The 20,779-nt window shown below is 44.6% G+C and overlaps 2 protein-coding genes and 1 long non-coding RNA gene across 5 annotated transcripts; 1 reads left to right on the top strand and 2 right to left on the bottom strand.

Annotated features, from left to right (window-relative positions):
• Positions 1–625: 625 nt before the first annotated feature.
• Positions 626–4,152, bottom strand: LOC120676288 (protein MHF2 homolog). Of its 3 annotated transcripts, XM_039957524.1 has the most exons (5): positions 3,812–4,008; positions 3,620–3,703; positions 3,475–3,514; positions 1,224–1,277; positions 626–1,068 (listed from the first exon to the last, which is right to left on the bottom strand). In XM_039957524.1, the coding sequence occupies exons 1-5, from the start codon at positions 3,863–3,865 to the stop codon at positions 965–967; spliced, it is 336 nt and encodes a 111-aa protein (XP_039813458.1). In that variant the 5' UTR covers positions 3,866–4,008; the 3' UTR covers positions 626–964. The 3 variants fall into 3 exon arrangements, with proteins under 3 accessions (XP_039813458.1, XP_039813460.1, XP_039813459.1); XM_039957526.1 differs by lacking the exon at positions 1,224–1,277 and having other exon boundaries at positions 3,812–4,120; XM_039957525.1 differs by lacking the exons at positions 626–1,068; positions 1,224–1,277 and adding an exon at positions 1,288–2,598 and having other exon boundaries at positions 3,812–4,152.
• A 7,903-nt stretch (positions 4,153–12,055) lies between these two features.
• Positions 12,056–12,593, top strand: LOC120676139. Its single transcript, XR_005675692.1, has 3 exons — positions 12,056–12,183; positions 12,292–12,410; positions 12,512–12,593. It is a non-coding gene; the product is annotated as an uncharacterized LOC120676139 (long non-coding RNA).
• A 5,120-nt stretch (positions 12,594–17,713) lies between these two features.
• LOC120675525 lies at positions 17,714–18,471 on the bottom strand. Its single transcript, XM_039956726.1, has one exon. It carries the CDS (start codon positions 18,385–18,387, stop codon positions 17,986–17,988), a length of 402 nt encoding a protein of 133 aa, XP_039812660.1. The 5' UTR covers positions 18,388–18,471; the 3' UTR covers positions 17,714–17,985.
• Positions 18,472–20,779: the final 2,308 nt, after the last annotated feature.

Genomic DNA, 20,779 nt, shown 5'->3' with positions numbered 1-20,779 from the left:
TTGATCCCGTTTGAAAGAGTTCTTATCTGTTCGTATCATTTCAGATATTCAATATCCGTAACCGATCCGTATTCGGATACTAAAAAATTTATCAGATACTAGAAGTTACATTTTTATGATATGATATCCATTAGAATCTTATCCAGCAAAAGCTAACATTATCCGTATCCAATCTGTTTCGAACAAAAATATGAAAACAAATATGATATCAGTAATATTCATCCGTATTCAATTCCTTTACATCCCTACCTAGGTCCACAATTTCACTGAGAAACCATCTATTCACCAGAGTTATTTTAATGATTCTTCTGCCCCAAGGTACGACCAGAACTGAGCCAGCCACGGCAAAGATAGAAAGATCCCAAAGTTCAAAGCCGGTTTTAACATGGTACCTGGGAGACGACCAGAGGCGCACTTGCTGCAAAACGAAGTACGAACACAGCACACAGGCTACACGTATGCAGAGGTCACCAGACAGCACAAATGCACAATCCAGAGAGACGCTCACAGCCGTCATCACCTCATCCGCAAATGGCAAGTCTGCAGAGTCAGAGTTATAACCTTCGTTCTGAACTTCAACCGGGTGAGGTGATGACAGCAAGGTTGCACTATGCCACCATATATATGGAAACGAAACTGATCCATTTCTTAAGCGAGCTGCTTCTATTTCATAAAGATACACCATCAGAGTACTGCTCTCCCAAAGTTTCTTGAACCTAAACAGCCTCAAATGGAAATTCCCTCAAGCTACAATACAGCCCGATGCTAAGCTTTAGCACTGGATAGACAACAACTGCTGACATATGTCAAGCTTAGCAGATGCAGAAGCTGCACGTGATTACAAGGCATTGACCAATCATATGGTTCCAGTGATTGCATCGGCACAAAAACTACACAGCCATCAGGCATCTTTACCCTTCTATGCCTGATGTGCTTGAATATCCTGAAGCTCCATAGGGGAGCCTCAAAAGTCCAAGAGAAGCTGCGGCAATACACGCTCTAGATGGGTGGGTTCGATAACAGTAGCGCCCTCTGCTTCAGCAATAAAAGCAGAACGTTGAATAGCCTCTGCAAGAGAAATTTCAGAGTTAAAACTACAGAAATGGGAAGCAGAAAATTGAATAGCCTCCGCAAGAGAAATTTCAGAGTTAAAACTACAGAAATGGAATTGCTGCTGCTAGTTGCTAGCATGAGGTTATGCAGCATTTTTCAGAGGTGCAAACCTGTAACGAATATGCGCAGAAGTTCACAGCTGACTTTAAGCACACTTGCATTGGCTGTCAGGTGAACATAGCATGTTAGTGGATCATGAATAAATTCACAATAAGGCTGCAGCAAATAATTTCTACTGTATATTATCAAGATGGACCACAAGGGTGAAAACAATTGAGTCAAATACAGCTTTCGTGCTCTTTCCAGTGCCAATGCTTGATCCCTTACAAAAACAGAAATCCAGTTCCACCTTTTTCATTAAGAAACCATCTGTTCACCTAATTTTTTTTGTCTTAGTACTCTTATCCCAAGCTACTGCTAGGTAGCCACTAAATCATACATAACCAAGACAGAAAGATCCCAATGTTTAAAACCAGATTTAATATTGTACCTGGAAATCTTTCACCGTCTAGTTCCAAATCTAGACAAAAACCAGAAGCTAAATAAAATAGAACACTAAAAAGGCATCAGTACATAACCTATATATCATTAGTTTGCTCAGACAGCCTCGAATACTTGCAGTACATAAGTGCGATTATACAAGTCAATTCATGACTAACAAGGTCAAATTGTATTAGCCATTTCATATTTCTATCGCCGAATAAGATGATATTACTTCTTTAGCAATGAAAGCTTACATTCATGAAGCGAAGCCATCTACTTGAACAGAAAACAGGTGCTAAGCTCAAAAGAATTTTTGGGTGCCAGGTGACCAAGACACATGTTTACTGCTATAACTACTGATCTGTAATCAATGACTATCTCATCAAAACTATTAAGTGCCGTTGCTATACTGAAACCTGCTAGAAATGGATCTGCGCTCAGCCCCCTTGAATAATATCAACCAGAAATTTCGTCTGGTAGTCATTTGTTACTGATTTTTTGTCATATGTTACTTGTTGCCAATGCTACAATAGATATTCCCTCCATTTCAATGTAGGGTACATTTTTGTTCATTAGGACAAAGAATTTGACCAACAATTACTCAATTAATATATCATTTATGTTATACAAAATCATATTATTAAGAATGTGCTTTTCAACAAGAATTTAATAACATCAATTTTGCATCAGAAAAACTGCTTACTAATAGAGTAATTATTGGTCAAGGGTTGTCCTAAAGAAACAAAATATGCACTACATTTTGAAATGGAGTATGCAATATGCACATCCCTATGTAAAGGAAGTAGAGGACAAATTAGATGGTGAAACAATGGCCAGGTTTCCATGCACCAAAAATCAAAGCATGCCCTCACTAGAAGCTATTTCCAGTGCTAATGCTTGATCTCAGAAAAAAGAAACCCGTTCCACCTTTTTCATTAAGAAAACCACCTGCTCTGCAAAGTTTAAATCCGGTTCCACTTTTTTCATTAAGAAGAAAACCACCTGCACCAAACTTTTATCTTAGTGATACTTTACCCCAAGTTACTACCAAAACTAAGCCACTAAAGCCAGCTGTAACAGAGGCAGAAATATCCCAAAGTTAAAAGCCAGTTTTAACATGGTACCTAGGAAACTTTCACTGTCCAGTTTCAGTCTAAACAAAAACCAGACGATATATACAAAAAAAAACTAATGAGGCATCAATACACCACCTCTGAGTTAGTGGTTTTCCCAGACAGCCTTGAAAACTTGAGGCATGCAAGTGTGGTTATACAGGTCAATTTGTGAGGAGAAAGGTCAAATTGTTTTAGCCACTTCATAAAGCTATTGCCAATTAAGATTATACTACATCTGCTGTAGCACCAAAGTTACACTCAGAAAGACTAGAAGCCATCTGCTTGAAAAAAAAAATAGGCACTAAGCTGCAAAAAATTGTGTGCTAGGCTGCTAGGTGATCAACATAAGTGTTTATTGTTACAACTATAGTAATAGGAGCGCATAAAAGACTAACTCATGAATATCTGATCAATCCTATTAAGTGGCTGCTTGTCATCATACTGAAACTAACAAAAAAATTGGATATGTGCAGCCCCCCTGAAATAGTTTCAGAAAGAACTTTTAACTGGATTTTCTCTAGTGGACACATATTACTAATATTGCTTTGTAGTGTTAACACTGACTGTAAGAGGGTGGGACTGGGGAAACATTATGGGTTTCTGTGCAAACTGATCCCGTTTGACTGCACCAAAGACCAACACAAACACTTTCTAGAACCTATTTCATACTGTTTTCCTAGTGTTTAACAAGTGTCCTCATCAAGCATGTAACAAATCTTTGCCTGGTAGTAAAAGAAACAAGAAAAATAAAAGACTCACTTACCAGTTGTACTCCGGTTTCTTCTCGAGGTCTCAGGAGCCGGCTGCAAATTAGATTAGAAAATAATGCACACTGGTCAGTAGAAGAGGGGAAGGGGAGGTCAAGAAAATTTCGTAACATCTAGATTTGGGCTGGACCGATGAATCACCTCGACATCGATGTTCTCATTGCCACCGCTGCTCTTCTCTGCCCGCCGCCTCCACACCAGCTTAAAGATGGCATGAATCAGGTCCTGTTCAAATCCCTCAAAAATAGGTTACAGCTCCCAGCAGAACCTGAACTCCGGCCAAAAGAAAATTTGGGGGGAGGGTATGTTGTGGTCCGGGTCAGATGGACTTACTGGATCAAATGTCTCGGCAGTGCGCGAGTTGCTCATCGCCGCATCTTCGTCCATGGTGGCTAGCAGCTTCGCCGCGACTGCATGGAATACGGAAGAAGAAATTAAAGGTATGCAAATAATTAGAGTTTTATAATTACATATTTAATTAGACATAAAAATGCAACATGTCCACAGGCATGTAGTCATGATTCACATAAATTATATCGATGGCAATTACACACATAAGTAGGAGGTCTGACACATACACATATATAGGAAGTCCATACATATATATAACCACGATTAACCTATAATTGCAAATCAGTCACAAATATAATTATGAGGTCTAGATATGTTATATGAGACTTCACATGGATGCTGGTAGATAAATGCCTCTCTTCTTCAATTAATCTGAATATATTAAAAGCCTGGTCCTTTTGTCCATCTAAATTAAAAACAAATGCTCGTCATAATCTGAAAATACATAACCAGCATTTGCAATGCACACATGAATGATGTATGCCAATACAAGTTTTGATCAACAATTTTTAACTTTGCTGGTGTAGAATCCATTTTATAACATAGCAAGTGTATCATCAACTTTAGAGAAGGAACAAGGCAAAATCTCAAGAGAGGGAGGTGGACAAGGTACTTCACCTCCCTGAAGTCCCTACATCAATACGTTTTACCCTAACCCTAGATGAGTCAGGGTTGGACCCAGCATAGAACATGGGTGTACACATGTACACCCGATAATTCTTGCAAACAAAATCGAAATTAGTAGATAATATATTGTAACTGGATTCAGATCCGAATACAATAGTTTTGTTAGGGTTTGGGGTGCTCCGTCTCGCATAGCAGAAGGAAAGAGAAGGGGCGGGCAAACTTGGAGGATGCGCTCATCGCCGGCAAAGGGCTGGGCGAAGACAGGACAAATGGCGCCGCCGCTCGCCCAGTCGTCGCCGCTGGGGAACGAAACAAGCGAGGAGAGAGTGAAGGGAAAGCTTTAAGAAACAGAGCGGGAGGGCTGTCAATGGGCCGAGCTCGAGCGAGCCTGCCACAGCATCCCGAGCCGAGGTGCCGAGCTCGAGTGATCCTGCCACAGGATCCCGAGCCGAGGTTGATGTAAAACGTTAGGGTCTGTTTTGTTTAGAATGGAGTATTTTTTATAGAAAATTCAAATAAATAGACTTTTTTGGAAAGATTTCTGGTTTAGGTACGAATGCCCTGCGCTCCGAAGATAAGACGACAGGGGGCGGATAGCTTATTTCTGAGCTACCCATCCCATCGGCTTGAAGATGGACGGTGGCCGGGACCCACCGTCGTTTACCGCGCCCCGTCGCAGCAAAAGCCAGAGCCACTCCGGGGCGACGCCCCGGGGTTGACCAGGGCTACCCCGAGCCAGAAGGACCCGCGGGACGACCTCAGAGGTCACCATGTGGCCACCCTCGCGCCACCCCAGACCCCCTCTGGGGCGCCCCGGGGGCACGAGGACCGATCGGATTGCCCCCTCTGTTAGCCTAAACGGCCGTTTAATCCGTTTAAACATCGTTTAAACACTAAACAGAGGTCACCCGTTTCGTTTAGGTCCTAAACGGTGAATTAAACGGTTGGACCATTTAAATCTGTTTAAACCGTTAAAATCCATCTAAATTGTCTAAACAGAGTCGAGTTAATCATGATTAAATGAGCTAAATGATCATTTAATTCATAATTTAGTCAATTCGAGGATTACAACTATCACAATCAATATCGAACCAAGTAACACCGTAAGTATATGTAATGTTGTGGAATTTAGATTTCTTCCAAAAAGATTATTTGGCAGAATAATTACTTTTACATGTGTAAATATATAGACTTTCTAGTATATTTGACATTTACGTACATAAATATGCATATTTTAATGTTACTATGCCAAACCGTTTAGGCCGTTTAACTCCATTTAAACACTGTTTAACTCCACCATTTAAATGACCTAAACGCTAAACAAAGGGTGACCGACTGTGTACCGTATAATGTTTTGGAAAACATTGACTGCCCCGGAACACTCTGGGATGAGAAGACCTACCAGTCAATGTCTATGGCCACCCGGACAGCCCGGGACTCCCCGAGGTCACCTCAGGACGCCTCTGACACTGGCGGGACCCCAGAAGCCTGCTATGCAGGCCTAACAAGATGTCTGCCCGCCTGACAGGGACAAGACAACCTGGAAGACGGCGCCTACCATGCAAAGGGGGCGTTCACACTAGTTAGAAAGGTCCCAAGACATGTAAAGGGACGGGCTCTTTCGGTACCCAAATTGATACAGACATTCCGGGCTTGGGCTCCCAACTCGGGATCGTTAAGCAACCAATCACAACACACACAGAACGTAGGGTATTACACCTCCGGCCGGCCTGAACCTGTCTAAAAACAACCGTCTCCACACGCTTCCTTAGGGGAGATCCTTGCGCAGTTTATACCGCTAGCCAAATCTCTAAACGGGGGTTCCCTCGAATCCCTGCTTGCGGTAATCACCCACCGTCGGATTTCCTTGTGGAATTCAAGTGAGAGTGGTGCAAGAGACAAGATTTGTGCTAGTGAGCTGACATTCCCATACTTGAGCATTAGATTTTTCGTCAAGCTTGTGAATTCAAGTTTGTTACTCTTAGAGCCTTGTGCTCCTAGACGGCTAGGCATGCTCGTGAGTGCTCAGCAATATTTGTGAGCTCCACAGGAAGTTTGTACTCGCCATTCCTCTCGGAGGAACCCACAGTAAGTGACCTTGGGCTTGAGTACTAGTCTCGGCCTTGGGTGAGGAGCATAGGGGTTCTTGAGCACCGTCTCTTGAACTCTTACTCAACGAAGACGTACCTATGGGTGTGAACTTCAGAAAACAAATTGTTGTCTCTTTTGTGTCACCTTTACTTGAGGTTTTGGTTATTTGCTTATGAGACTAACCTTCTAGGGTTTGAGGCCGATCTACGCATACACAAGCTTCTAGCAAGAACCTACTGGTGAGAAACAAATCCAAGGAACCCCTGGTACTTGTAAGTTTACTAGATCTAAATTTCCTTTTGGGGTACCTAGTAGTTTTCCGTTCGAGCATTCATACGTGGACACTTCAGACCATATCTCCGAAAAGTCCGGAGTATCCCGACATATACCAAGAGTATCCAGACCTCTTGTGTACTGACTGTTTTGAAAGTGTTTTTAATTTTCAGATTAGTCTATTCACCCCTCTCTAGGCATCTTAAGATCCTCTCAAACACCCATTTTGCTAGAAACTGGAGTGATTTAAAAATTAGCTAGAACTGCAAAGGAGTTATTAGAATTTAAAGATTTACCTTCGAGGTTCTACTTGGATTTCAGAGCCTAAGCCATGTCAGGCACCTTCAGGATGTCCAGCTCCTGCTCTTGGACTCTTTTGTTGTGTGTCCTCTACTAACCCTCCTCTGGAACTTCAGCCATCTTCTTTTCCACCTCCTTCCTCTCCGGTTCAACATCTTCTTTTTCCTTTTTCTTCCCACTTGGTTGTTCCCAGATTGGAGAATCTTGTTTTTCCTCATCAACAATTTCTTCATGTAGTGATAAATTACCATCCTCTTGGCTGGACCAGCTCACCTGAGGAGCTTCCTAAGTGCCCACCACCGTGCTAGGCAACTCCCCTATTTCCAAATTTGCCTCCTAAACATTAAGTTTTGTCTTAGTCTCCCCATTAGTTAGCTTCTTCAATTGAGATCCCTGATAATTGTCCTTATGCACCAAGGTTCTAACAGTTGGCCCTAAGCTAATGCTTTTTTTTGCTTCTACAACAGCCAAAGAATCATATTTGTATGATAACAGATTGGACCCATATTCATTGATTACAACAGACTTGTTATCTTGTAACTTCATTATCCATAAATTATTGATCTCCATATCCTGAAAGGAACCAAAATTCCGGTGTTGCCTTCCCAGTGAGATAATATCATCGAAGCTAAATCCTTGATCCTCACTGTCTTCCTCATCATCCTCCACTGCCTTGACATCATGCTTCCCTTCACCTGTATTTGAGTTTTCAACCTCCCTTGATAGTTGTTTATTCTTCGCAACCTGATTGCTAGTAGAAGTCACCCCTAACACTCCCTTACTACATGAGAGACAATCTCGACAACCTCCTCCTTTCCTAAATTTCCAAAAGGGGCAGCAACTAAAACACTCTGGACATTATCCTGAGATCTTTTTTCCTATGAGATCCCTCATTTTCAGATTGGTTCCTAGTCCGAGCATTCGCATCCCCACCCTGCTGAAATCCCTTAGGGCCCTTTTTGTTTTCTTGGGAGAGGGAAAGTCATCACTAGTTCTATTAGTGGTCCTAGTCCAAGTGGTATCAGCAGCGTTTGTCATCCCCTTCACATGAACTTCTCTCTGAAACATGAAATCAAAGAAGTGCATGTGCATCACCCCTTCAACAACAGCAGGGACCTTGGTGATGTCTCTACATCCAATTTGACTCTCACAAACTCCCATCTTTTTAGGTTATTTTTATCAACCTCCATTGGCACACCAACATGAGAAGCCACATAGCAAACCCTCTTTTCAGATCTTTTCTCTAGTGGAATCCCAAAAATCCTAAACCTTACTCATTCAATAGCTCCTTTTGAGCTAGCATTAGAATTCCATTTTTCCACCTTCAGCCAAGCATCTTCAACAATTCTTATCTGCATTCCAGTAAAAAAAGGACAACTCCTCAACTTTTCTAGCTATTGAGAATCTCATCTAAAAATTGTTCCTAGCCATTTTCTTTGCATACCACCTCCAAGTTGATGAAGGGCCAGCTTGCGTTTTTAATTCCATTTCCAACTATCTTTCTGTCACCATCACTCAAGTTACAGTGATTAGAGCACAATTAGCCATATCCTTGCTCTCCTCATTCTGATCACTGCTAGGAATCTAGTGGAACCCCTGCGGCTAATCCACAATAAAGGAGCAACATGGTCCCAAGGCATGCAGGCAGAGCAAACTCTAGATATGTGACCTTCCTTCTTGCATCTGGAGCACACAATTGGGGTCAGATAATCCTCTGGCCTACACCCCACTTCACCACATCTGAAATAGAAGTTTTGCTTAGTCTTACTTTCCTCAGGTTTTTTACTCTCTTCAGGCTTACCTAGGGGTTCACTCTTCTCATTCTTGTCGAATGAGTCTTCTACATTGTGCCCTCGATTATCATACAGATCTGAGGCCCCTTGGTGAGAAAAATCATTCTTCACCTCCTTCCCCAATTGCTCATGTGTCTATTTTGATTCAAATTCTCTCTTGGGTCAACTGGGAGGGCATCTGATTCTGCTATTGATTGAAGTTTGACTGTTGTTGCCTGCCTCCATCCCATTGATTTCTCAGGTTGTTGAAATGTTGTCCACCATGGGCGCGCCTCTTCTGTCCTCCTGACCTCTATACGGAAAGCTCGCACCACTCTCATGCGGAGCATTCATCCCTCCACCAACACCGCCAAATCTACCTCCACTATACGCGACACCTAGTGACCCCCAGCCATACTTCTACCCGCCATACGAGCCCGAGGATTTTATCTGAGAACTTGGGCGAAGGACCTAGTATCACCACCAGTGTTTTCCTAAACGGCCCATCTAAATGGGTTTAAATGGTAAATGACACCTGATCGCACAGTTTAGGGGGTAATCAGGCCACTAAATAGTTGACCCGTGTAGACGGTCATAGACGGTAAAAAATGGGGTAGTCGGCCTAAACGGAACGGGTCCTGGGCGGTCATGGACGGCGTTCAGCCCGTTTTTTGACCGATTTTTGCGATAGAGCGGGGGGGGGGGGGAGGGGGGTGAAACCAAAATCTGAGCGGGAGGATTGGGTGTGCAATTGCGTTGGTATATATATCGCCAAAGGGCTAGGGTTAGAAAAAATTTCCCATTCGCGCCTCTGCTCCAACGAGCGATGGCACGACCGCCTCTGCTCCTCCCCCAGGCGCGAGCTCAACTCGCCCCTGCTCTTCTTCCTCTCCCAGTCGCGGCGTGCCCCTGCTCCCCTCTGTTGTGACGAGATCCAGGGCTCGGCGCGCCCTTGCTCCGCTTCCTCTCCCAGGCGCGGCGCGACCTGCTCCTCGCCTCCCTTCTGCTCCGACAAGATCTAAGGGTCGGTGCGCCCCTGCTCCTCTTCCTCTCCCAGGCACGACACACCCTGCTCCGGCCGCCGTGCCCCTGCCCTGCTCCGGCCGCCGGGCCTCTGCCATGCTCCGACCTGCCTCGACGTGCAAATGCTCTGCAGGCGACTGCAGTGCCCCTGCTCTGCCCGCCCCTGTTCAGGTATGGTTCATCTATTTCCTCTGTTTCCCCTGCACAATCATTCATGTCTGTCCATTTAGTCATGAGTTTGTCCATGTTTCTGCTATGTCCTAAAATTTTGCTACGAGCTTACTTTGCTAGCTTCATCTACTGTCAATTGTATTTGTCTATTCAAGTATTGAGTAATGATAGAACTGAGCTTCCAGTAAACAATAGGTTTGAATCAAATATTGTTCTTTTTCTTTACAGAATGTCGTCTGGTGCATCTAATCCTTCTGCTGCTAGCGTGGAAAAACTAGTGTCCCTTAAGAGAAATTCAGAGGACATAGGATGGGAATATGGAGTTCTAGTTGATCCTAATGATTTGAAAGTGATCCAATGCAAGCTATGTCCTAAAGTTGTCAAGGCGGGCATTTATAGGTTGAAGTTGCATATTGCTCAAAAGAGAGGACAGGTGACACTATGCCTGAATGCCACACCTGAAGACATAGCAAGGTTCAAGCAAGCTATTGAGGATTCTAGCAAGGCTTAAAAGGCAAGGTTGTTGGAACAGTAGGAGGTTAGAGATAGTGTAGTAATTGATGTTCCATCAGACAAGGAAGATGAGACAAGGCTGCATGAAATTGGAAGTGCATCACAAGCAACAGTTGGTCCTATAGACAAGTTCACAAAGCTGCTTGATGCTAGTTCTCTAGGCAAGAAAATTCAACCCAAAACCAGCAAACATATAATGAAGGAGAGGCTTCATAAACTGAAGAGATACATTGCAAGGTGGTTGTATGTGAAGGTATGTGATGGCAATTTTAGTTTGCCATACATATATTCAGTTCAAGGTTACTAGCATAAGTTCAGGTTTCTAATCTTGTTTTCTCTAATTTCAGGTATACCTTTTAATGCCATCAATAATGAAGAATTTGACCAGATGCTTGAAGCTGCTGGACGCTATGGGCCTGGTGCAAAGAAGCCTTACCAACATGAGCTGCGAGAGAAGTTGTTGCATGAAGAAGTCAGTAATACAAAGGAGATATTGAAGTTGCAAGAAAATGAGTGGGCCAAGAATGGCTACTCCATTATGACTGATGCGTGGACGAATCAGAAAAGACGGAGTATAATGAATCTATGTGTGAATTGCAGCATTGGTACAAGTTTTCTTGAATCAAAGGAGGCCTCATCTGAATCCCATACTGGTGAACTAATATTTTAGTATGTAAACAGCTGCATTGAGAAAGTTGGTGCACAAAATGTAGTCCAAGTGGTCACTGACAATGCCTCCAATAATATGGCAACAAAGGACATGTTGTATGTGTTGAAGCCAAACATCTTTTGGAGCTCTTGTGTTACTCACACCATCAACCTCATGCTTGAAGGTATGGGAAAGATGAAGAAGTTCAAGAGCATAGTTGATCAAGCAAAAGCTCTTACTGTCTTCATTTATGCACACCATAAGACACTCTCTTTGATGAGAAAGTTTACAAAGAGAAACATCATTAGGCCAGGTGTGACCCAATTTGCTTCCAATTTTCTCACTTTACAAAGTTGTATGAGAAGAAGGACAAGCTAAGGATGATGTCTCAAAGTGAGGAATGGGAGAAAATAAACCAAGTTAAGAAGACTGCCAAAGGTGTGCAAGCCACAACCACATTGGTGAGGCCTAATTTTTGGAATGGTGTTTCACTTTGTTTGAGGGTATTTGAGCCATTGGTCAAAGTACTTCGCATGGTAGATGGGGATATCAAGCCATCAATGGCTTTTCTATATGGAGAGATCTTAAAGGCTAAGAAAGAAATCATAGTGGCTGTAGGAAATGTGGACAGATTTGGGACTTTGTACCATTCCATTATTGCAATCATTGATGCAAAGATGAAGGATAGGCTAGACTGTGCATTGCACAAGGCTGCATACTTCTTAAATCCCTACTATAGCTACAATGATCCATCTATATTTGAATCTGAGGAGGTCATGGATGGGTTCATTTCAGCTGTTGAAACTTTTTTATCATGGTGACTGAGAAACAAAGTCAGGTGTTGAATGAAGATGTGCACAGGTTTAAAGATCAAGTTGGCCACTTTTCCCAGAAAGTTGCTCTAGCTGGTTGTAATGACTTTGAATTTAGTCCAGGTATGCAGTCCAATAGTTTACTGCCTTACATTCACATTTATTTAAGTATTTTTAGATCTATAATAAACTAATAATGTTATGCCTAATCACTTTTCTATTATTGTACAGCAAAATGGTGGGGAAATTATGGAACACAGGTTCCAACTTTACAAAAAATGGCCATAAGAATCTTGTACTTGACTTCCAGTGCATCTGGCTGTGAAAGGAATTGGAGTTGCTTTGAAGGGGTAACACACACACACACTACAAATCTGAAATCACAGTATACTTTGATTCATTTCTATGTTCAGTTCTTCACTTCTCAGTTTGATTTTATTTTTTTATATAGATTCATACAAGTAAAAGAAACAGGCTGACATGTGAGAGGTTGAATCAGCTTGTCTTTGTTCGGTTCAATAATCTACATGCAATCAAGAAAAAAAGGCACAACAAAACAAGAAGATGGATCCCCTTTTAGCAACTGATGCAACATGTGCTCAAGCTCAAGGTTGGATTGTGGAAGGTGATGATGAAAAAGGCTCCGATGTTGAGCCTGTCATAGGGCTGACATGGAAGCTTATTGCAGAAACTTGTGGTGCTGAAGAAGTTAATAAACTTCGTAGAAGTGCAAGACTGAATCAAACAAGAGATATTGAAGATGATGTCCATGATGAACCCGAGGAAGAAGAGCAAATTGATGAAGAAGAAATTGAGTTTGAGTCCGACCAAGAGAATGTGGTCATGACAGGCTATGGGGAAGAGGAAGTGGAGGATGATGACTGAATTGGCTCTCTGCTTCTTGAGCCTCTGTTTATCTTCATGAGAACAATATTGTTATGTTGCTTTTCCTATTTGTGCTTGTGTGAACTACCAAATGTGTTTTTAATTTCATTGGCATGTGTGCTTGTGGCTGTGTAAGAACTAAGATCTGAGGACCTTGTTTATGTTTAATTGTGTTAATTTCTGTTGCCATGTTTATGTGTGCTTGTGGCTGTTTCCGTTGCCATGTTAATTTCTGAAAATCTGGAACATTTTTGAATTTTTTATCCTAAACACTTGTGTTTGTTGCATGTTCTTTGTTACTAGCACTGATTTTATATTTTGTCGGCACATGTTCAGAGAGGGAGCATCAAGCAAGAAAGAAAAGGTCTACAATAGGTGTGCAAAATTCTCTTTCTTACCAGTACTTTATGTATTTTATACTTGAAATACTTGAAAAAATGTGCTACAGTACAATCACCATTTAGCCCGTCTAAACACGGTTTAAATCGGTCTAAACCGATTAAATAGTAAACTTCGGGTCACTGCCTAGCCTCCGTTTAGCGTTTACGTTTTAATTGATCACCACCTAAGGTCGACCACCATCCAACCTCTGAACCACGGAGGGGAACAGAAGCAGCAGAAATTCTCCCAACCCTTGTAGGGACCCTGATTTCTGCGCAAACACCCACCAAACTGCTTCTAGACCAGAGATGATTGAACGATTCTCCAAGAGCAGGATCCTCCCCCCTCGATTTAGAACACGAAGGATTCACCAATCTTGGACAGGAAGCCCCAGAGAGCACAAAGGGCTCTTTGCGTCACTCAGCCTAGGTTTGAGGGATCCGCCCCCAATCTGTGTCGAGATCAAGGGCGGGGGGAGGAAGTGGAGGTGAGCACGGGATCTCAGCCCCTTTGTCAACTGTAGGTCCCTCCCCACCAAAATGTTGTCCTCCCACTGACCGACATGGCCTAGAAGTCGGAGGTGTAAGGGTCGAACCCTGTACACCCAATCCACCATGGATCGGTGCGGTGTGGGGTCCAACTGCCAGGGCAGTCGAGCCACATGGGGACGACGACCCAACGCGTGAGACCCCCTCCTTGTCGCAATGTGCGGGGTGTCGTTTAGTCGTCGGCAAGCACACCGGCGTTGGGCTCTCATATGGGGCTAGTCGCACCATCGTACATGGTAGTAAACAACACCTCCTTCCTAACCAATAAAATAAAACTCATATCACAACAAACTTGCAACATGGGCAAGAGGCCGATCTTGGTGTTGGGTGCGACTACTTGTTGCTTTTTGTGGCATCATATGCTTGCTGCAGCTTTAGCCCCCATCCGATCAGCAGAGAGGTCCTATCTTGGAAGAATAAATCAGATAGTAGCAGCGCAACAACAACACAAATGTGGTGAATAATTAACCCTAGAGGTATATGACTTTATAGGTGCAGTGATAGATGGTAAGGAGAGATATGCTTTTGGAAAGACTTCCTGCGGCAATAGCACATTGATTGATTGATAGGATATCTTAATTTATTTAGTATCGAAAGAATTTACACTACTCCATTAATTGCGCATGAGGAAACAAATATATATGAATCAATTTTCTCCATTAATTGCGTGTGTGGTACACCGGGTGGGTATGTAGAAGGTTTTCATGGAAAAAGTTTTTGGGTGGAAATATTTTCCTTCTATCAAAAAATGGGACTCCACCCATTTCGTCAAACCTTTAGACATGACAAGTGAGGTCTCCATAAGGAGTACGGTGGGTCTAATCTTGGTGAGAAAGTGATTTCAACTTTTTGTAGTATAGAAAGGACCAAAACCATAGCCCCATCTAAACTCCCAAAATCCTTCAAATTTAAATTATATATTAAATTTGACAAAACATCAAGCACGAAAATCTCTCCGGACTATTTTTTTTTGAAAATTATCTCTCCGGACTAATACAAGCTTCAAACTCCAAAATGGGCTGAAAGCTCTCCCTCTCCAGCCGGCCCAAAGTCCTTCTGATTTTCTCACATCTATTTTCCTAGTCTCCAGTTGGGCCAAACAAACTGCGCCAACCTGCCCGGTGCTGTTTCCCGGCAATAATAATGGAAAAATCTAACCGCCGACCCGTCGCGGTATAATACAACTGCGCGGCCCGCATGGCCTGTTAAAAGTATTACGGCCTGATTACGGCCCACATCCATCCTCTCAATTGGACCACCATCTGCATGTTCTCCACTATAATACAGTAGGCTCCAGAGCCTATTAAACATAAAAAGTTCTAGACTAAAAAATATTTTATCTCCTCCATACGATCTCTGTTTCGACAACCGATTGGACCGTTGTGTTCTAGACGACAAGACGAAGAAAACTAGACCCCACTTATATATATTTTGACGATGTTTTGTACTAATAGTAACTTATGTGTAAATTTAAATTCGAAGATTATTGAAGAAGTTGCTACAATATACATATATAAGTTGCTAGAATGTATACAGTGGTAACTTATGTGCATCGCCACGCCCAGCGCCTCCATACAACCTCACATGACCCTCAACGTCCCTCCAACGACCCTTCATTCCTTATAGCCTTCCATTTTGAGATCAATCTCATATCTACAAGTTGTCTTGATTTGACCTGAACTCACTCTTGTGGCCCGTACTTTTTTTATGTGACAATTTATGTAACGACTTGTTTTCTTTCTCTGGCAATTTATGTGTAAAACAACTTTTGTTTTGTGTCAACTTTATCTGTATGAGTATATGCTAGATTTTGTTTATAGTAACTTAAATTTTATATGTGTGGCAACTCATATGTATAATAGATTATACTTTGTGACAACTTTCTTCTATAATAATTTATAAATATTTCTTACAACAACTTATATGTGATACCTTTTGTTTTTGTGGCAACTTATGTGTGTAACAAATAGCAACTTGCTAACAGTGCAAAACGTCTTTAAAATATATGCAAATGGGATCTAGTTTTGTTCGTCTCATTATGTAGAACACAACGGTGCAATCGGTATTCAAAACGGATATCTTATGAAGGAGATAAAATCTTTTTTTGAATAAGCTGCATGTTAAAAAATAAAATCTAGATGGTTCCCTCACATATTGTTGCTTGAAAACGACATTCATTAGTACAAATAGAAGACGTGCGCTAAATCTAAAAGGGAGGGGAGGGGTCGCGCACTGTCGTATAGCGCGATAGGTCGCTCGTTATCCCTGTCCAATAATAATCGCAGTCGCTCGTCAGTTGCTGCGGCATGTTCATATGCTGATGTGCTGCTCGTCATTTTGCGGCATACTGTTGAATCCCGCGTGCGCTAGTGTTTAGGACGGGCCTTCTGAAAAGGTTGCTAGCGCTGTCTGCTGATGCTTGCCACTCCGATCAGTAGCTTCTTTCCTTTATTTTTTCATTTCCTTCTCTTTTTTTTTTGTTTCTTCCTTGTTCTTGTTTCCATTCCTAGTCTTCATGTATTCATTCTCTTCTTCTTAGTTAGTATCTTTTCAGTTCTTTATTCTTCCTTTAACCCTTAATTTAATTTGGTTTTCCTTGCCCCATGTAATGCTATTTTTTTACTTTTATTCTCTCATTTCTTATTCCATTCCTTTTTATCCTTTCTTTCTTCATGTATCCCCTTAATTTATTTTTTGTTTATTTTTTTTCCTTATTTGGTATACTTATGTATTTACCTTTTCATGGATTATAATATTTATTTTGTACCCGCAAAGCAATTGTTACAAGGGATAAATCTATTATTCCACATAATATGAATTTTTGTTCTACATCAGGGTTCTTAATTTAGGTAGAAAAACGGACCTCACCAATAAAACCGAAATATTGAGAATATCAGGATTTTTATTTTTATTTTTTATTTTTTTACTTTTTAATTTATTTTTAGTGAAACAAATATTAAAAAATTGATTTCGGCCGGTAAAAATAAAATTGGACCCTACCGATAAAACCGAAATATGGGGTATGTCGCAAAATTTTGGCCGATATTGTGAACCCCGTTCTACATGGTATCTATATTTTTCACTTGTTCAGAACACTTGTTTCACAAAATATAAAAAAAGACTTAGGGGTATGATGGCCCCACCGTGTTTGATTAAAAGGAAGCGACACCGGCTCCTAGTCGTGATAAAAAAACCCCTAAACCCGAGCTGCGCCATTTAGGGGAATTTTTGTTTTTTATGGAACTATTTGGAATCTCAGCTGATGTGTTCCTTGTCAATTGTAGGTCAAATTGACTAGCATGCTGCGAATCTCACAGACAAGACATGTACTGGAGATAAGCAGAGCTCTCAGGGCTTAGGGCTTAGCGTGTCGTGCTCCGCAAGATTCACTGCTCCGAATTTTGCGGTAACAGTGGGGAACTTTCGGTCTACACCAAGATCTAAGGCCAACTGAGGTTGTTGCTGCCCACATTTGAGCGTGGTATCTATATATATGCCCAAGTTTAAACCTAAGTGAGAGGTGGGTGGAGAAAGGTACGAGGAGAATTAGATGACTCCTTGGAGAATTATAAATAACCTAGAGTATGTTGTATTTGACTAAAATTTTGAATGCTTGGGTACCTTTATATTTCACGACCGAGGGGGTATAAATTTAGTCAACGTTATATGAGTTTGACTTAGTGTAAAATAACAACTTTTTACGTTATGAAACTGAAGGAATAAATTTTTCAAGAAAAAACTGAAGGAATAGGTCTCGCTCTTCAGAGAAGTAGTATTACTCTATCTTACTTGCAGTGTACCTACTCCATGTCAGCTGAAGTGAAGTTGAGGAAAGTGCAGGGATCAACAGCACAACTTTGCTGTATATAACTCTGCTGTATATATGCAGAATAACTCTGCTGTATATATACCTAAAACGGAAAAGGTGATCCATTATATTTGAGAACAGAATATCAGATTACTGCTGTATAATTCCAGGTTCCCGCAAGAAACGAAGAAAAAGAAGCAGAGAGTAGAGGCGTACATGCTGCCGAAATCAGGTAAGAGTTAAGAACAGAAGGGCGATTAAACTGAGCCTTCCGTTGCATCAATCGGTCGTTGGGCTCGCCAGCTAGTAGCCATGAGCAATGCAAGCCTCCCAGAAGAGCCTGTCGCTGTCGGCGTCACCGTCGGCGGCAGCACCATCGTCTTCGGGCGGCGCCGGGCGCGCGGCTTCGGCGCCCACCACCACGACGCTGGCGCTCTCCACCATCCAGCACTGCCAGGACATGAGCCTCCTCTCATCGAGCTCGACGGAGTGGTCCTCGCCGCCGCTGCACGACTCGGCGTCGCCATCGTCGGCGTAGACGGCGGCAACCGCTGCTGCCTGCTGGTCGTCGTCGCACTCCGAGTCGCCGGTGACCTCTTGTGGCAGGAAAGCCCACGCTGGCGCCGCCGCCGCTGCCGGCGACGGTGACGACCCGCCGCCGCAGGAGGGCTCCGAGCTGCGCAGCTGGCTTACTGCGCGGTCCATGGGCGAGCCGAGGGACAGTGGGAGGGGGAGGGGTGGTGACCGGGGAGGCCGAGGGGCCCCAGGGGAACTTGAAGGGCCACCCGGTCGCGGCCCGGCAGTGTGGGCGGGGTAGCCGGGCAGGTACATATGCTCAAGAAAGATGTTTTTTTTTTCTTTGGAAGGTGAGAAAGAAAGTTGAGGCAGGCGCGGTTGCTGCCGGAGTGGTGGTGACTGGTGAGGGTGACGGGTCAAAGATTATTTCGGAGGCCGCGCGCGCCTAAAGTCTCGCGTCCCGTTCAGATGCCCGGCCCGTCCAGAAGAAGATACTACTACAGGTACCCGTGATCAATCATCAATGTAAACATGGCCACGGAATTGGATTAATAATTAGCTAATCGATCTGGATGGAGATGGGTGAATTAGCATTCCCAGTTCTTAGCTTGCACATGTACTTGCAAATGGAAACTATATATTACAGCATGAGATAAGGTTGACTTGGAAAATAACCTTTTTCTATATCGACGGACGTCTAGTGGATTTTATGAACATCTAATCTAATCGTTCATAGTGTCATCAGGAGAGGGTTGATGGATCAAGAACCGGCTAATTGGTTAAGTGGTTGATTGGTCAACAGGATTTTGGCCGTTAGGCTGTCCGCACCGGGTAAGCTAAAGCACCCGGGACGCCGACCTGCAGGATGCAATAGCGTACCGAGTTGCTGTAGCAGGTACGCTATGCGCGTCCGCAAGCGTAGTGAACGAGCCGGGGTCTGCCATATTTGGGGATGTGCAGGAAGTCCACTACGTGTCCTTGGGCCCCACCGTGCAACCGCCGCTGCCATCCGTCCCCGTCGTGGCCCCGCCCAGCGCACGGCATCGCTCTGACGGCTCCGCCGCACCGTCCACGACCGCCGCTGAGAGAGACAGAGGAGGTGGAGGGTGGGGGCGGCACGGGGAGGAAGGAGAGCCGCGCGGCGGCCGGCTTGGGGAGGCCGCGACGCTCCTCATCCTTGCCGCAGTAGCTGCCGCGCGGGTGCTGGGCGCCGCCGCGCGCGCGGCCCTGCGTCCTCGAGCTCCGGTTGCACGCCTGCCACGCGCTCGCCTGCCATGGTCCCGCACCGGGGAGGGAGGAGATGCGTGACCGAAGCTCGGCAGGCCGGAGCTCGGGAGGAGCGTCGCGGGCAGGGGAGAGTCGGGGAGGGAGAAGGGGGGAGGACGACGGCCATGGCGGGCAGGAGGAGCAGGCATTCGCCGGCCGCCGCGCAGGCCGCGCGCCGCCGTCTTGGGGAGGGAAGAGGAGGGAGCTCGGTTGGAGCAGGGCGCTGCGAGGAAGGGTGCGCCGGCCAGGGACGGGAAGGGAGGACGGGGGCGCTACCGCGCACGCCCGCCACCATCGCCGTCGCACCACCACGCGCGCTCACCGCCGCCGCCGACACGCGCCGCCCGCAAGCCGCCTGCGCAAGCTCGCCGCCATCGCGTGCGCTCGCCACCCCCTGCGCGCGCTCGCTGCCTCCGCCGCGGAGAGGAACGGATGGGGCGGAGTGCCGGCGGCGCCTGGATTCGGCGTGGGTGCCGCCCGAGCCCCCACCGCGCAGGGGATGGGGGCGGAGGGAGCAGGGGAGACCGATCCCGCCGGCAGATGGCCCACCGCCACCTGCTCCTCCTCGCCGTCTCCTCGCCTGTGCTGGCCACCGCCGCTCGCCCCACGGGCCGGCCGCGCGCCGCCGCCGCTCGCCTCGCGGGCCGGCCGCCGCAGCCGCGCGCCTCCGCCGGCCGTCCTCAGCTCCCCGCGCGGGGGGCGCAGGGGAGTGGGTGCGCGCAGGGAGAGAGGGGGGAGGGGAAGGGGGATGGGGATGGGGAGGGAGAGAGAAGGTGAGGCTGACATATGGGGTTCGCAGTTGGGTAGTTGGGATAGAGGATGAAATATGGAGTATGACGGGTGCAGGAAAACTATATATAGATAAGAGAATCTCGATGACCAGAACGTAATATTCTTTTTAAAAGATGAATTTAGAATATGACGAGTGTAGATAGTCTTAAAGATACGGGAGTAGAATAGGAGAAGTGCCTGCCGCATCGATAGCGAGGTCCAAGACGGAGCAGGCACACGATTTTGACCTGCTGCACGTTTTCTTTACTATTTCTTCTTTGCAAAACCTGCTGCACGTTTTCTATTCGCCAAACCAACCAACATTCTAGAAGGAACGGAACTGACTTAGCCCATCGCACCAGTACACGTGTAGCATCACTTCATTTATTATTTCTAATGCTCTCCATTCTAGTCATGACACAAAGATAGGGGTCTGATTATATTAATGGTGTCGTCAATCATACGATCACTTTTCATTTAAGAAGCACACGGCGGTACAGACCGTCTGTACTGTATGCTCATGGCTGTGTTGGTTAGGGGGTGT

This window comes from Panicum virgatum, chromosome 5N (genome assembly GCF_016808335.1).
Source record: "Panicum virgatum strain AP13 chromosome 5N, P.virgatum_v5, whole genome shotgun sequence".
Taxonomy (NCBI): Eukaryota; Viridiplantae; Streptophyta; class Magnoliopsida; order Poales; family Poaceae; genus Panicum; species Panicum virgatum.
Note: the sequence above shows the minus strand (reverse complement) of the source record. Positions and strands in the feature narration are given on the sequence as shown.

Coding starts and splice junctions, on each gene's coding strand:
- LOC120676288 (XM_039957524.1), bottom strand. CDS start 3,865: ATGGACGAAGATGCGGCGATGAGCAACTCGCGCACTGCCGAGACATTT. Junction 1,278..3,474: donor AAGAAACCGGAGTACAACTG/GTAAGTGAGTCT, acceptor TTCACCTGACAG/CCAATGCAAGTGTGCTTAAA. Junction 1,069..1,223: donor TCTGCGCATATTCGTTACAG/GTTTGCACCTCT, acceptor TTTCTCTTGCAG/AGGCTATTCAACGTTCTGCT.
- LOC120675525 (XM_039956726.1), bottom strand. CDS start 18,387: ATGGACCGCGCAGTAAGCCAGCTGCGCAGCTCGGAGCCCTCCTGCGGC.